At 41.0% G+C, this 15,349-nt stretch overlaps 2 protein-coding genes across 5 annotated transcripts; both read left to right on the top strand.

Annotated features, from left to right (window-relative positions):
- Positions 1–8,118, top strand: gpr171 (G protein-coupled receptor 171). 4 transcript variants are annotated; one of them, XR_004164254.2, is made up of 4 exons: positions 1–203; positions 1,399–1,814; positions 3,051–5,297; positions 5,976–6,492. XR_004164254.2 is itself a non-coding variant. In XM_012830910.3 (3 exons), the coding sequence occupies exon 3, from the start codon at positions 6,490–6,492 to the stop codon at positions 7,480–7,482; it is 993 nt and encodes a 330-aa protein (XP_012686364.1). In that variant the 5' UTR covers positions 3,781–5,297; positions 5,971–6,140; positions 6,455–6,489; the 3' UTR covers positions 7,483–8,118. The 4 variants fall into 4 exon arrangements, 2 of the variants coding, with proteins under 2 accessions (XP_031428840.1, XP_012686364.1); XR_004164253.2 differs by having other exon boundaries at positions 5,971–6,492; XM_012830910.3 differs by lacking the exons at positions 1–203; positions 1,399–1,814 and having other exon boundaries at positions 3,781–5,297; positions 5,971–6,140; positions 6,455–8,118.
- A 1,402-nt stretch (positions 8,119–9,520) lies between these two features.
- On the top strand, positions 9,521–15,345 carry clrn1 (clarin 1). Its single transcript, XM_012830934.3, has 4 exons — positions 9,521–9,841; positions 9,955–10,316; positions 12,990–13,169; positions 13,934–15,345. Exons 2-4 carry the CDS (start codon positions 10,064–10,066, stop codon positions 14,197–14,199), a joined length of 699 nt encoding a protein of 232 aa, XP_012686388.1. The 5' UTR covers positions 9,521–9,841; positions 9,955–10,063; the 3' UTR covers positions 14,200–15,345.
- Positions 15,346–15,349: the final 4 nt, after the last annotated feature.

Below are 15,349 nucleotides of genomic sequence, written 5' to 3'. Positions count from 1 at the left end.
CTTTGCCCATCGCTGCAGCTTTGCATCTCTTTCACTTTCCCTCGTTCCCCACCCCAATGTTCTATCACTCACCATCACAGCCGCTACATGCTTACATGGATGTGCTCTTCCTTGAACACCAGATCTTCTTGAGGAAGTAATTTTATTCAGACAGTGGAAAAGACACCACTTGGACACACTGTGGTTATTTTGAAGTCAGAATGGTGAGTACTGAGTAACTTTTCATTTAGTCCCTAGTGCAGGAAATTGCGAATGGAGGTGCGTTCTGCTGAAGAACAAGTGTTCCTGTAGCCATCAGCATAAAATGTCATGAAAGGTGAATGTCTTTTTTAGCAGTAAGTGGCTAAGAAAAATAAACTGTCAAACTTAAACAGGTCACTCACATTGGAAACATTGGGTGTTTGAAGAAGGCGTCTATGCTAAAATGTTGAAAGTGTGAGCATGGGTTGCACACAGGTAAAGCTGCGAAGCAATGGTTTGGTTGAAAACATCTGACTCAAAACCATGTCACTGACATTCTGACATATTCTGTACACAGACTAAATGCAAGAGAAACCTTATTGACTTGTTTGTTTTGTTAAATATAAATATACCAAAGTTGGTTGCAGTACGGTTAATTGAATTACTCAACACACTCCGCAGACTAAAACCCCTGAGAGAAATCTGAATATCTGAGCATTTCAGAAGTTTAACTAACAATGACTGCAATTAAAAAGCTGGATAAAATGGGTAATTACAACACCTGTAAATGGATCATTCCACCTAATTCTATTTTGAGATTACTGTTACTACTGTTGTTTTCAATTAGAGTAGCAAGACTATAATATCTGTTATATAATAACCGTAGCGCCAAAGAGCCAGGCTTCATTTTATGCATAGATCACATACTCATGTGTAGTGATGGCACTCCACATCTGAGTACTGGACGTGTAGTAGGAAGGCCATTTACATAACAATAATAATAACCGCAGAGGTCCGAGGACAAATCCCTGGAGAGCACCAGTAGAGAATCAAAATTATGATTTAAGCTTTGTTTGATCATTTTGATTAGTTGGTGCAAATACTGCAGAGTTAACTGACTATAAACACACAACAAGAAACAAGACTCCAGGCAGTATGAGTGAGAACTGATGACCAACTTGGGAAAGGATGTGGTGGACTCAAAGGGAGGAAATTGATACATTAGGGAGTGCTATTAAAGTGCATTGTTACATCAGAGGGAACAATGAAACATTTCTAATTCAACTTCCTTGCACGCACAAAAGGTTGGGAGTTTTATTTGTCACATGTATATTGCCTTGTTGAGAATCATTTTTACATGTTCGGCTAGATGATGGTGGTTACTGTGGTTTGAAGAGAGAGAGTTCTCACGCTCACATCGCTTCGGTCTTTCTGCAGATGAACAGCTCAGAACTTAAAACAATGGCCAGCACTGAGCTAAACTTCAACTCAACCCTGAACATTACCACAGCTACCAATGAGTCTTCTTGTGACAACTCAGGCGCTCAAGTGTTGGCCTATCCCTTCTTCATCTTCGGCTATACGCTGGTGTTCCTGGTAAGCCTGGTGCTAAATGGGTTTACCCTTAAGATCTACTTCTGCCGCACTCAACGCAACAGCAACACCGTCACTGTCTACCTGCAGAATCTGGCCATAGCCGACCTCTTCCTCAGCCTGTGCCTGCCACTGCGCATTGCCAACTATGTTGTGGAGGAGCCAGCAATCCGCCAAATGTACTGCAGTTTCGGAGCCTCTGCCTTCTATCTGAACACGTATGCCAGCATCCTCTTCATGGATTACATTGCTGCCAACAGGTAAAGAACAGGTTCTGTGGGGAGCCTTACTCTATCTGTAACATCTACAATCTGCTACTATATAAATGATAAGTGGGCCTTTAGATTAGGGTGGGAAAATTCAGGCAGGATTTTAACAGATTCATTAGTAGTTTTGTCTTTGGTATGTCATGTTATTTTGATTTGATCAATGATAATCTATTTAGCATTTTTTATGTTTTTATTTTTCAATCATTCTTTGCTGACTGAAGGTAAAAGAGAAAATATGAAACATATTTGAGTTTTTTTTTGTTTGCTACTGGGCATGGCATCCCTTTTCTGTGTACTCAGTGCTCAGCTGGGTTCTATAACTGTAACGTAATTGAATAATTCTATGTGTATAATGTTGGATAGCAAATGTCCTGCCAACACTAAAGCTGTTCAGGTGATAGCCATTCTTTGCACTGTGATAACATTCATTACTTCCAATTACCCTTCATGTACACTTATCTGCATACACCGTAGATGCTGTGTACAGTGTCAGTGGAGGCAGATATGTTTTCTATGGGCATACTTTTTCTTTTTTTGTTCACCAAATAATCTGTCCTAATTTCATTGAAGGCAACGAGCCAAAAGTCCATCACGCATGAACAAAAGCTATCGTGTGGCATTTGGCAGCATTGCGCTGACCCACCTGTATTTGTGCTTAGGATCTTGCTCATGGTATTAAATTAGCTTTATTTCATGCATCGCGGACTTTGCTCGTTGCTTTGCTTGCTGCCAGTTGTGCGTCTATGAAATTAGGGTCCAGTGTGACAGTATAAGAGAGTAGAATGCAAAATAGAAATAATAAGTGAGACAGTGAGACAGTATAAGAGAGTAGAATGTAAAAATAGATCTCAGCATTCGCTCTGGTGTGTTTAGTTTTTAGTAAGATTAACAGTTAGATAGCTAGCTACTGAATTATGAACTGAACAGTTGACTTGGCCATATCAATTAAAGGAGAACTTAAAATTCTTACTCACATTTTTACAAAGGACAAAAACTTGTCAAAGTGAACCACTTGTTTTCACCACTGACAGGCTCATAATGTTATTATAAGTGTCAAAGTGTCTTGCCCCCTTTTTTATATGTGCTTTTCATTTTTAATTATATTTACTTATTATATACTTGGTGAATCTTTCATATCACATAATTTAGATAACCTGACTTGTTGTATATTTATGTGCTATCTTGTACTACTCAAGGGATTAACCATTGCCCATACTGCCCCTGAAGGTACCTGAAGATTGTCCGGCCACTAGAGACCCACACCTTGCAAACACCACGTGCCGCACGAATCATCTCCACAATAACATGGACCATCCTGGGTGGATTATCCCTCGTGTACACGGTTATCTCACTCATGTCCTCTAGGTCCTCTGTCTTGCCCCACAGCATCGGCTGTGAGTCCCTGCACAGCAATAGGGTTAGCCAGCTCTACAAGGCTGTGCACACTGCATCAGCAGCCACTTTCTTTTTTGTGCTTGTCTCGCTCGTGGGTCTTTACCACGGCACGAGGCGGCGGCTCGAGCAGGCCCAGAGAGCCCGTCAGGCTCAGCGGAGCTGCCAGAAGCTGGCCAAGTCCAAGAGGAACATGCTGATCCTGGTGAGCGTGTTCTGCGTGTGTTTCGTGCCGTACCACCTTGTGCGGCTGCCCTACGCCTTCCTGAAGGACAAGCTGACGTGCTTCGCCTGGGCCCATGCTTTCTTCACCCTAAAAGAGGCAACGGTGCTGCTGTCTGTCTGCAACGCATGTCTAGACCCACTCATCTACTTCATCTTCTGCAAGGCCTTCAGAGCCCAGTTTGGCCTGAAAAAAAAACAAAAACAGGGATCCCCATCAAATGCGACAGAAGTCCGAAGGATATCCCTGGGAGGAATAAGCCTGGCACCACTAAATGGGGTGATCAATAGGGCCATACAGCCTAATATTTGAGCATCCTTACATCTCTCTTGAGATGTACTTGTAAAAAACTCATGCTGTGTATGCAGTGAGCTTAGGTTGAAAGCGAACCTCAAAACTCACCCAGAGGTAATAGCCTATCTCATCAGAACCAAAGCCCACCTGTGTGTTAACATCTCTGCACTGAACACAACTTGGAGCTCTACCATCCCATGCATTCCTCAGAGCGCTCTAGGAGAGTTATATGTGCAACGAGGATAACGTGACAAGTGTGACTATTGCAGAACTGAAGGAACAGCTATCCTCACGTTTCCCATATATAGACATTCACACTTTGTACACAAATACAGCTGCATACGAGTGGTCAATATTGAATATTCAACTCAATATGTAAATATGAAGTCAACAAAAAGCAGAATTGAAAAGATATATTGACAAAAGCAGAAGTTACTATTGCTTCTTCTTCTTCTGTATGTGCAGACAGAACAGGTAACACAAAAGACACGCGCTAACGCACACACACCTGCACACTCACTGCAAATGCAATCACTACCAACTTATACATGCATACAACAATCATGCTTTCACACGGTACATGTGTGATCTTTGACATCCTTGGATCAATAAGTTAAACACTGAAATAATCTGGATTAGTCTTTAAATGTGTTTACTGAAACAAGGGAACCATGCCTACTGTGGAAACCACCCGCTTTTACACATCCCATTGTAGTTCAAATACATGCATGGACTCCTATGTATTCCTGTGTCATATGTAAACAGGCACTGAAAAGATATTTTTGATTAAACAGATTCTTGTGAGATGTTTCCGCTCTCAGAAAATGAGTCGGGGAATTTTAATATGTCATCTATTATTGGCAGGGCCTACACATTTAGAAATGTGGTGAGTCACAATCAGCACAGTGTATCAGGAGGCTGGTGAGACCAATAGACTCGGTCTGGAGCTTTACCATCGTGTAGAGGGCCAGTGTGGCTGATGGACTCTTTTAAGACAGCTGCAGTTTTTCACTTCAAACACCACCAACAGGGGAAGCACTGAGCTCCACAACTGTGCCACAGTGGATTTCACCACAGGTTTAGTTTTCATTTTTCTTTAAGTGTTCCAGATGAATGACATGGACAGGGCATGGATAGGGCTGTATAAAACCCTTCAGCTTCATCGACCTCTACACTAGACACAGGAAACGAAAAACTACTCCCCGAAAGCAGGAACTGAGAACAGAGTTCAGCCACAGACATTTGAAAAAAAGGGAGGCGTGTGTGTTTTTTGTGGTTGCTTGTCTGATACAGAATATGGAAACTTTCAGTTTCCTTAACGTCAATTCATTGCAGTGTAGAGTGGAGGAGGGTTGTTTTTTCTTCTCTCTCTCTCTTTCTCTCTCTCTCTCTCTCTCTCTCTCCGTGTCTCTCCTGCTTCTGTTCATCACACTGCAGCGAAACAGATGACGGGGGGCAGATGGTAAATCAGACCTGTACTTCACTGGCCACTGACTTCAAATTTAGGGCAGCTGGCTATGTGCAGCCAGAGGTCTGTGGCTGCACTGCTAAGAGGAGCAGATGTGGTGAGTTCTCTGTCAGAAGATGTCTTATCTAATGTAGCACATGTGAACTAGGACCAGCAGCATGCCTCGAACAGCAGATTATGTCTAATGGGGGGGGCAATATTGTGGTGCTATTTAGATATGAATAGAGAAAAACAACTGGGCTTCATAGACAAACTGAATCTATTTTTGAACTGAGTCTATTTTTTAAGTTGACTGAACCGCATTGGAAGTACACAGACAGATGCAGTTTGTCACATCAGGTCCTCTACTTCCATCTGTTCCATCTGTTTGTTCTACCAATGCCATGAAAGACTCTATTGTGTGACCAGGAACACATTTTGTACACTGAGTTATTTATCACTGCTGACTAAAAATACAAATCGTCATCAGAAATGTTAATAGGGTAATACAAATTAGGTAATTTTTGTGAGCATTAACATTACAGAAGAATATTAAAAATCATAGTTGGATTTTTAGCAATGATTGAAAACCTACCATATAATAGTAAAGTTTTATGGACACCTAGATTTGGAACACCTTAGATTTAGATAAGGTGTTCCATTTTCACATGTCCAACAACAAGTATTTCAACATCAAAGGTAGTGGAGAGGTCTACTGGAATTATTGGTATATTGTTGAAACATATTTCTTTAGTCCCATGTTACAGCTCTGTTTTTAACACTTTTTCAAGAGCAGAAAGTGACTCATCTTCAAAAGGACCGCAGAGCAAAAAAGAAAAACAAGACCTGCGCATGAAACAGTTCACCATTTCCTGACAAGCTCCTGTGATGTGTATGCGGTGGGACCCTTTGACGTGTTAGACACCAACGTCTGTCTACCCGACTAGTCATATTTTCAGAGGTATTTTGGAGAGTTTGGAAGAGTAAAGAACCCTCACTGGATGTACTCAGTAGTGTGCATTTATAAGGCACAATAAAAACACCAGCTTAGGTAAAAAGCCATATGCCATTCAATGTAAGAGGAATTCCAAAAGGAATATCTTCTTAGATTAGATTCTTTGATTAGATAAATTCAGTTTTAAAAGAATGAATTTAATGAGCTGATTCACTTTGACACTCACAGACTAGCAGCCTTTGTGTAAGATACTGCATGCTATAAGACGCAATAGAAAAGCTAATATTTGATCTTCAGTGTCCATGCTCTGTTTTCCATAGGTCTGAGATATTCATCGTTGGTCCATCAAACAGCAATGGCCTCCTCCTCCAACTCCAGCTGCGTGGTGAACGACCACATGGAGCCCTTTGCTGCCGTGTACATCATCATCTTCTTGGTGGGGATGGCAGGAGGCCTGGTGTCCCTCTGGGCCTTCATCCGCGGCCGAGCCACCAAGAAGTGTATGAACGTTTACCTCATGAACCTGCTCACCTCTGACTTCCTGCTCATGCTCGCCCTGCCGGTGAAGATCGCCAAAGATCTAGGCGTGGACTCCGTATCCCTGACCATCTTTCAGTGCCAATGCAGTGGTGTGCTCATCTACATCAACATGTACGCTTCCATCATCTTCCTGGCCTTCGTTAGCATTAACCGCTACCTGCAGATTACCCAGAGTTCCCGGATGCTCCATCTGCAAGAGCCCAGGTTCGCTGCGGTCATGTCAGCTGTGGTGTGGCTCCTGGTGCTCTTTATCAACGTCCCCAACATGGCTATCCCGATTCAGAAGGAGCTTCCCGACGCCCTCTTCACCTGCTCGGACCTGAAGACCCAGCTCGGGCAGCATTGGCACCTCCTGTCTGTCCTCCTTGGCATGGCGATTTTCCTCAACGCCTCTGCTGTCTTACTTCTCTCCAACGGCTTGGTGCTGAAGCAGCTTTGGGGCCGCCGCCACGCTGAGCCCAATTTGCGAGCCAGCGCCCGCCAGGCCACCATCAGCATTGCCACGGTCACCGGGGCCTATGTACTCTGCTTTGTGCCATACCACGCCATACGCATGCCCTATACCTTCACCCAGACCAAAATCATCGACGACTGCGAGCTCCGCCACTCGCTCTTCCTTGCCAAAGAGTCCACGCTCTTGTTGGCCATACTGCACCTGTGCTTTGATCCTGTTCTCTACTTCTATTTGTCCAGCTCTGTCAGGTTAAAGGTCACAGGCGTGTTTTCAAGCAAGAGGAGCCGTACAGGGGACAAACAAGAGATGGCGCCTGCCACCGCGTTAGAACGCAAGCTAGAGGCAGAGCCATGAAGGGGGAGAGAAAGAGATAATGAGAGAGGAAGGAACAGCAGCAGGAAAAAAAGATAGAGTGTGTTAGTACGAAAGTGTTTGTGCTGTGTGCTTTTACATAATTTAGATTGACCAAGCCTTCAAGATGGCCATAACAAAACTTTGATGGGGGAAAAAAAGAGAAATGTAAAAAGTGTGTGTGTGTGTGTGTGTGTGTGTGTGTGCGTGTGTGTGTGTGTGTGTGTGTGTGTGTGTGTGTGTGTGACAGAGAGAAGGGGTGAGAACAGGACGGAAAATGACTGGACAGAAATAAACTAAATCAGACTGAGATGACTGTACATCATGAAACCACTAGATCTGTCTATATAGGGGAAATATTCTGTCAGGACAAGTGACCAAAAGGCAGAGATCAAGATTGGTAAAATCCCCTTCCTTTTTTCAGACAACCACAGCTAGTGTACAGGAACTGCCTTCAATGTTGCCATAAGTAAAGCCTATATCAAATGTCATGTGCAGGTTTTCTTTAGTACTTACTGTTGTTGATTTTTACTGTGCTCAACATATTACTTAGAAATACTATAATTTATTTCACAAGAGTAGTGCAATGTAAATACAATTATGGAACCGTAAAATATAATAAAAGCAGCGTGTTTCTAACCTTGTTGGTTAACCTTGTGTACAACAACATGCTGGTATATTTGCATTGTACAACTGATATATTTTGAATCTCACCTTTGATGACGGAAAATATAACTTCACAAGTGTATGCTTGTAAAATTAGTTTCAATCCAAGCAATTATGAATGTATTGCTTTATTCTTGCAATGATGCGCATCAAGGAAGAGAGGAAGGTTTTACTCAGCAGATTCACCCGTGTCTCTCATTAGACATTGAAACAGTCCAAGTTTAAGTATCCTAAACAGAATATCAGGCAGATACTCTGATATGGGAGCTGCCACAATGTTGGTTCACGGGGGGAAGTTGGTAATTGGAGGATCCAGCCATGAGCAAATGTTTCAAATCATGGAGGTGGGGGTATAAGTAATACAATGACACTCTGATATGACCTGAGATAAGAGGTGGTGAAAGGACACCTATCACACCTCCCATCCCTAGGACACGGTATTGCAGATGGCAGGATACTTAACCAGAGAACAAATTAATTAGAGTCTAATTAAGAGGCAAAATACAAATGAATATGAGATTCATTGTCAATTATTATTAATTCCGATCTTTAATCCTGATTTGCAACTCCTTCAATGTTGAGTGAAATTATTTTGATTACATAACACTTCCTGTATTAGTTGTTTGCTACAGCCTGATTGGGGTGCTGATGGGCTCTGGTAATAGTAATCTATTAGTTAAATATCTAATGCAACATGTTCAAGCTGTTAAAAAAACAAATTAATACAAGGAAAGATGTACAATTTGTATTTTCATTAGCAAGGGTGGATGTGATGGATTTACATATCTTACAATGAAACTGCAATCATTTTGATGAGTTTGTACATTGGTTTCACTGGTGTACAAGCTAGGTTATGCCGATTTGGCTCCAGCAGAGAGGGCGTTGGAGGGTTCAGGGGCCTTCCAAATGCTTTTCACATCTCTGAGGTTGACAATTTTTTCAAAGGACACACAATTACTTGCTATTTCCCTTTTTAGCCTCTGCGAATTCAGAAACTATCACTTCCTACATCCGTAATGCGAACACTGCTATACAATACAGTAACCTTTGTAAATATTGAGGGCTCGGCCAACTCCATCGCCCTCTCCTGACGTCTTTCCAACCAAGCGTTTTGCATTTTGTAAAACTGAAAATCCCCTACACTACGCTTGCTAAAATTTTACTGAGTGATTCCATTCAGTAAGTGTCATATATTTTCATGTTACAACATGGGTCCTTCAATTACACATGTACCAGTTTTGCTTGGTAAACTATTTTGCGTTGGTCCTATCTGCGTCAAGTACTTTCAAGTACCTGTTTTTTTTGTATGAAACACAACATGTTTTATATTTATATACTACATTTCTGAATCAGAAATGTACATGGGATTAGGGGGTTAGTAAAGGCCACTGGGTCTATTTTACTGCGTAGGCTACAGAAGGCCACCATCATTCACAACTATGGTGCTGTCTGACCGATTTACTGCTTAAAGATCGCATTGGAATCATATAATTTATAGGCTATTTAGACTCAATAAAAGTGACATTAATGAGTTTTGCTGAAGCAACTGAATGAAATGTGTAATGGTGCTCTCTATGACATAACCAATGAGCCTTTAAGGTCACTGCATCGGCTGGCTCCAGAAACGGTCAACTGACGCTCTCAGAAATTTAACACTGCGGTTACTTGGAGACGGAGAAAGGCGAAAACCAGCACGGTAACCTTATACATTAGACATCCTAGACATCTACTGTCACATATTGAGGGGTAACCTACTTTCTGATACTGCAATTTCGCTTAAGTCGTTTTCATTTTGTATCTGATCCACAGATGCAAATGGCAACGCTTTCAGGGAAAACCAAATGAGAGCATCTCCTTGTGAGAATGTTCTGTAGTTACCTGGATCTCACCTGAACTCTTACCGGGTTTGGAGTGCACAATGGCTAATCGCCAGAAGAAAATAATATTTTCAGTTGGCGGATTTCTATGTTTCGCCTGCGTTCTGATCGTCGCTGCGGCGATGGGCACACACTTTTGGGTCAAGGGAACCGTTCTTTGTAAAACAGGTGCACAGTTGGTGAACGCCTCGGGACCAGAGCTGGATAAATTTATTGGGAAGGTGAGCTACGGACTTTTTCACGGACAACGTGTGAAGCAATGTGGATTAGGTGGTAGACCCTTCCGCTTTTCATGTGAGTAGGATGCAGTAAGCTACACAATTGTGTTTCTGTAATTGTAAAATGGTACAACATGCATGCGCCACCAAATGCTGGAAAGGCTACTCAGTTGCTAACGGCCTCATCAAAGTGTTGTGTTACATTTGCATGTATTATTTAGGGCGTTATAATGACGCAATATGTAATTTCTAGATTTCTAACGACTGAATAATTAACTTACGAGAAGAAAAATTGGGAGCCACAGCATGTATCATGACTGTATGGGCGTGAGTTTGGTTTGAAAAGTGCTGGGGACATAGACATGGGTGTGCAGTTTGGTTTGAGAAGTATCGATACTGGTTTTACATTTTAGATTCTACCTCACTGACCTTTTGCGTGAATGCCTCTTCTATTATGACAATCGGAGCACAAATACAAATGCACCAAATGTCAAAGGCTTTGAGTAAGGCAGAACTAAAATGTTAAAACATGCTGAAAAACAGCAGAATCTATCTGTGTCAATTAGTGGCCAGCAGAGACTGAACTCTGCAGTGACACAACCACCCAAGTAACTGAGACCTGCTTGCGACCGCAACCCACGATGCCTGAGGGTACAAGTTCGAGTCCAGTGCAGGTATTGCTACGTTAGACATGATGCACTAGTGGATAGCTAGTAACATCACACGAAATCTGACTTTTTGCAATACTTTCTTTTATTTCGAATTATAAAACGAACAAAACTTGCGATGGTAGCAACACTCAGAAACTCTGTTAGAGCATTTTACAGCACATAATACCAGGACGACATAATGTTTCTGACATATATAGAAGACCTTGTATCATAGAGGAATTTCTAAAATGAGCTAAAACAGAATTTAAGTTTGGCATTGAAAAAAAAAAGGACAACTAAACTGAAAAATAGAACATTGGCATTAAACACTTGAGTTACAATGAACGTTGGGCTCATGATTTGATGTTTTTTTTTCTTTATTCTGATGTGCTTTTTCAATAACAATCATTTATTTTTTTCAGCCTTTGTTAGTGTTCTTTAGTCTTTTTTTGATGTCAGTACTTTTCAATGTCAACTTACTGTCTCTGTTTTGGTGTGGAAGGGGAGAAGTTTGATGGGAGGGACAAGAAATACATTGTTTGGATAGAACCAGTGGGCCATGTATCTTTGAATTAATACTCCAATTAAACAGCATTTTTTCCGTCTTCAACGATTTAAGCCAATTTCTATGGCCCTGTGGGTTAAACACATGAGTTTTCTTTTCTTAGCAACCATTGCCACTAGTACCAAACTAAGTAACGTTACCTTGCTTATAGTAAGTAGTCAGCTAGCAAATAAAGATGATTAATGGTATTGTTATATTGATCTAGCCATTGTAAATTTAAATTTAAATGTTGTGTATCAATTTGATTATCATATATACCCACGGAGATTAAGCACATTGTTTGAGAAGTTTTCTATTCATGGTAGTGAGATTTTATTTTCAGTTGTCAGGTGGTGGGGATGAAATTGGTGACTGCAAATTGGTGGGGACATGTCTCTAGCGAGACTGATGCCTATGCATTACTGGCACAATTATCAGACAGGGACTGACAACTAAGACAGAGCTGAATATCCTGGGATTCCTATGTATGAAAGCCCATTTCCCCCAATGTGACGAAAAATATCATTATAATGAGAAACTTTATTGAAATAATGACTTTGTAATTTTTTTTTCTCAACCTCAGAAAAGGGTCCTGAGTCCATATGCCAAGGGTGTTTCACAATATGCTTTCTTCTATGTACGGGCATTGTCATGAACTTGTGAAACGTCATAGGTCACAGCTTAGTAACTGTTCAAATTTTAAGTTTGTGTGTAGTCAGTCAAGTAGGCTACTGGCAGATGTGTTTTTAAAAAACGCATTTTTCCACATAACTTTTGATATGTTGGCCTTATAGAAGTGGTTATGTCTGGTGATATTTTGGGAGATTACAAGGACCTATAATGTCGACCAAATTTATGTGGCTGTCATTTCATCAGAATCAGTTGCAGACTATCGAATTTAGCGGCAAAGCCACCAAACAAGATGTGGGATCATATCTAGGCCAATCTTTGGTCAATTGACATGGAACTTCCTGTGCTTGCAGCCATGCCCTTGACATAATTACATCATGTTTCCATGGCAACTATGCCCTGCTGGTCTGCTTGGCCCCATAATCACTGCCTGCAGCTATATTGTTGCTTGTTCTTATTGCGTCTGTGGTGAATTGTGGGAGACACCATTTTTGATAAACACTGCAGAACACTGACCATTCACTCATTAGCCCTGCAATGATTCATAACAGTAGCAGACTGCACAAGAAGCAGAGCGTCCTACGCAAATTCCGTTAATGAGTTCTGGAATGGCGAACAAATTGAAAGGCCATTATTTCTGCTAGAGTTGGTTGTACTGCCACATTGGAGAACAACAGACAGATTGTTTTTGGTGGGCTTCCCTCAGTGGGCATACGTAACAGTGTAGTTTAAAGCGTCAAGTTGAAATAATAAAACTAGGCATAATATTGACTATGAAACTAACATTACAAATACATAGATATAGGCTATGCATTGGAACAAGGCTAGTCAATGAATGGAGGTGATATTAAGAACCTGTCCAACTAAGAAAGCTGATTATGTTACTTGTGTCCTCATACAACTTAATTACTGCTTCCTCTGACAGTTTTTCCTGACCTGTTGGATGCCATCCCAGCCAATCTCCACATCAGTGTGATCTTCTTCTGTGGAGTGCTAATTCTGTTCTCCTGTATCTCCACGGCCTTCTTCATGTACAATGCCTTTGGCAGCCCCTACGAAACACTACAAGGCCCTCTTGGACTGTACTTGTGGAACTTCATTAGCTGTATGTGCAATTCAATATTCTGACTTAATCTCTTCCCTTTACCATCTGCTTTTTGTCAATTATTTGTCTGTATCTCTTTCTGAAATATATGTTTTTATTAAAAAAATATTATATGTCTCGCTCTATGAATCAGAAAGGCATATAACTGTAACTTCACAAACCATATCAGATACACATTACCCACTCCATACAATGTCAAATATTTAGATTATTTGGATAAAGTAAGTCTAGACAATTGGCCCTATAAGACAAGAAAACCTAGAAAAGTTACAATGCACTGGAGTAAGACCAGTTATGTGTATGGGAGGTATTCTGTTGTACAGGTACTGTGACCTGATTTAACCTAAACTGCACATAAATGTGTAGTAGATTTTGTGATCAAAAAGAGAAAATGCATTTGGACCTATAATGATGTAATAAGTAATTCTGAGGACATGATACGTAAACGCTGTTCCTCAACAGTGCACTTTACACGTGTCTCTGTTTCAGCCCTTTTTTATGTTGTTGTATGCGTGTCTTTTCCCTCTAAATTCTAAACAAATGTATCTGCCTTTAAAGCAGATTCAGATTCACTATTCTCACCAGTAGACATCTGAATATCCCCATCTAACAGTTAGAGACCATTTCATTAAAATCAATCAATTACATATTGAATACATGAATACTTTTACAGTGAAATTGCATTTAGATTGACAATTAACACTCTTAACCGGGTCAGTGTGACCTTTCTAACTGATCAGTGATGTTCATCTTTCCTCATACAGGTTTCTGCTGTTGTCTGGTCATGATCCTGTTCGCTGCCGAGGTGAAACTCCATCGCCTCTCTGAACGAATCGCCAACTTCAACGAGGGCAATTTCCTGTACAAGACATACACGGAGCAGTATGACCGCTCTTTCTGGCTGATCTTCCTCACTTTTCTCACGCACGGCTTCAACATCTTACTGATCCGCCTGGCTGGATTTCAGTTTCCCTTCCAGGAGGCCAAAGAGCCTGACCTAAGCACAGGGGCATCTGACCTCATGTACTAATCGGCCTGCTTTTTTTTTCTCTCTTGGCTCCCAGGATGACTACGTAGCAACTGAGCTATACATTCTCCTCAATGGGAGCCCTGGTGGCATTAGATGTTCCAGTTTCTTGCACACAGAAGGAAGCAATACTCCCCTCCCCCCCAAAAAACCACTTGAATGGCTGAGAAAAAAACTGAAGTGAACTGAAAACTGAAACTGCATGTTTGAAAAGTCTTACATTTTCAGATGGTGGGGGATGGATTGAGAGAGGGGTGGGTTTGCGTCACTAGTGTGTTGTCATGACACACTGTGGTAATGGCAATGCTAAAATTAGGGGCTAGTGTGTAGATTCTACTCTTCTCTTTTTGGTCATGGACTGTTACTAACAACTAGATGTGACCGGTGACTAGTGACACCGGGTTCACTACTACCTTAAGTGTTGAAATTGAGAACAGGCTTTGAATAGGAATATGTCTTGATTCATTATTTGTTTCTATTGTAGTTGTGTGTGTGATAGTCAGCCCCATTCTCAGTTCACTCTCTTAAAACACACCATGTTGTGCCAATAACTAGTTGTTAAAAGGATTTAGGAAGGGGGATCTAGGGAGTCAAAAGTATTTTGTATTATTTTTAGATTACTATTAACTGTGCTTTTTGTGACTGGAAGGCAGCACATTTAATTAATGTTATTGTAGTGGTCTGTTCAATTATGTCTGTGCAGCATGTAGAATGTATTTTGGGGAAAAGAAATATCCAACAAGAATGATCATGAGCCCAAAATGTTATACATAGTAAGATGCATATTTTTGCATGTTCTGTGATTGCATCATTGGATGACCAATGTAAACCTATATTCATATTTTTTGAGACTATTCTTTTTTTTTCAGACAAGTACATTTCAAGCTAAAGTTGGCATATTATCCACTAGATGGCAATACAAGCCCATCTCTAAAGTGCGTGAATCAGAAATTGTCATCAAACCAGTAACTCAGAAATGACAAAAAAAAAATCAATCCCTTCTCAGAACTATTGACAGAAGTTTAAAGCAACACTATGCTGCATTTTGAGGTATGTTTTTACAGCCAACTACTTTTTATAAAATCTTTGAAATATTTTTTATGGTGTACGGTCATGAGAAGGACAAATAAATATCTGTCGTTCCCACCAGCCT

Source organism: Clupea harengus, chromosome 9, assembly GCF_900700415.2.
Source record: "Clupea harengus chromosome 9, Ch_v2.0.2, whole genome shotgun sequence".
NCBI lineage: Eukaryota > Metazoa > Chordata > Actinopteri > Clupeiformes > Clupeidae > Clupea > Clupea harengus.
Note: the sequence above shows the minus strand (reverse complement) of the source record. Positions and strands in the feature narration are given on the sequence as shown.

Coding starts and splice junctions, on each gene's coding strand:
- gpr171 (XM_031572980.2), top strand. CDS start 6,490: ATGGCCTCCTCCTCCAACTCCAGCTGCGTGGTGAACGACCACATGGAG.
- clrn1 (XM_012830934.3), top strand. CDS start 10,064: ATGGCTAATCGCCAGAAGAAAATAATATTTTCAGTTGGCGGATTTCTA. Junction 10,317..12,989: donor TAGACCCTTCCGCTTTTCAT/GTGAGTAGGATG, acceptor TTCCTCTGACAG/TTTTTCCTGACCTGTTGGAT. Junction 13,170..13,933: donor CTTGTGGAACTTCATTAGCT/GTATGTGCAATT, acceptor TTCCTCATACAG/GTTTCTGCTGTTGTCTGGTC.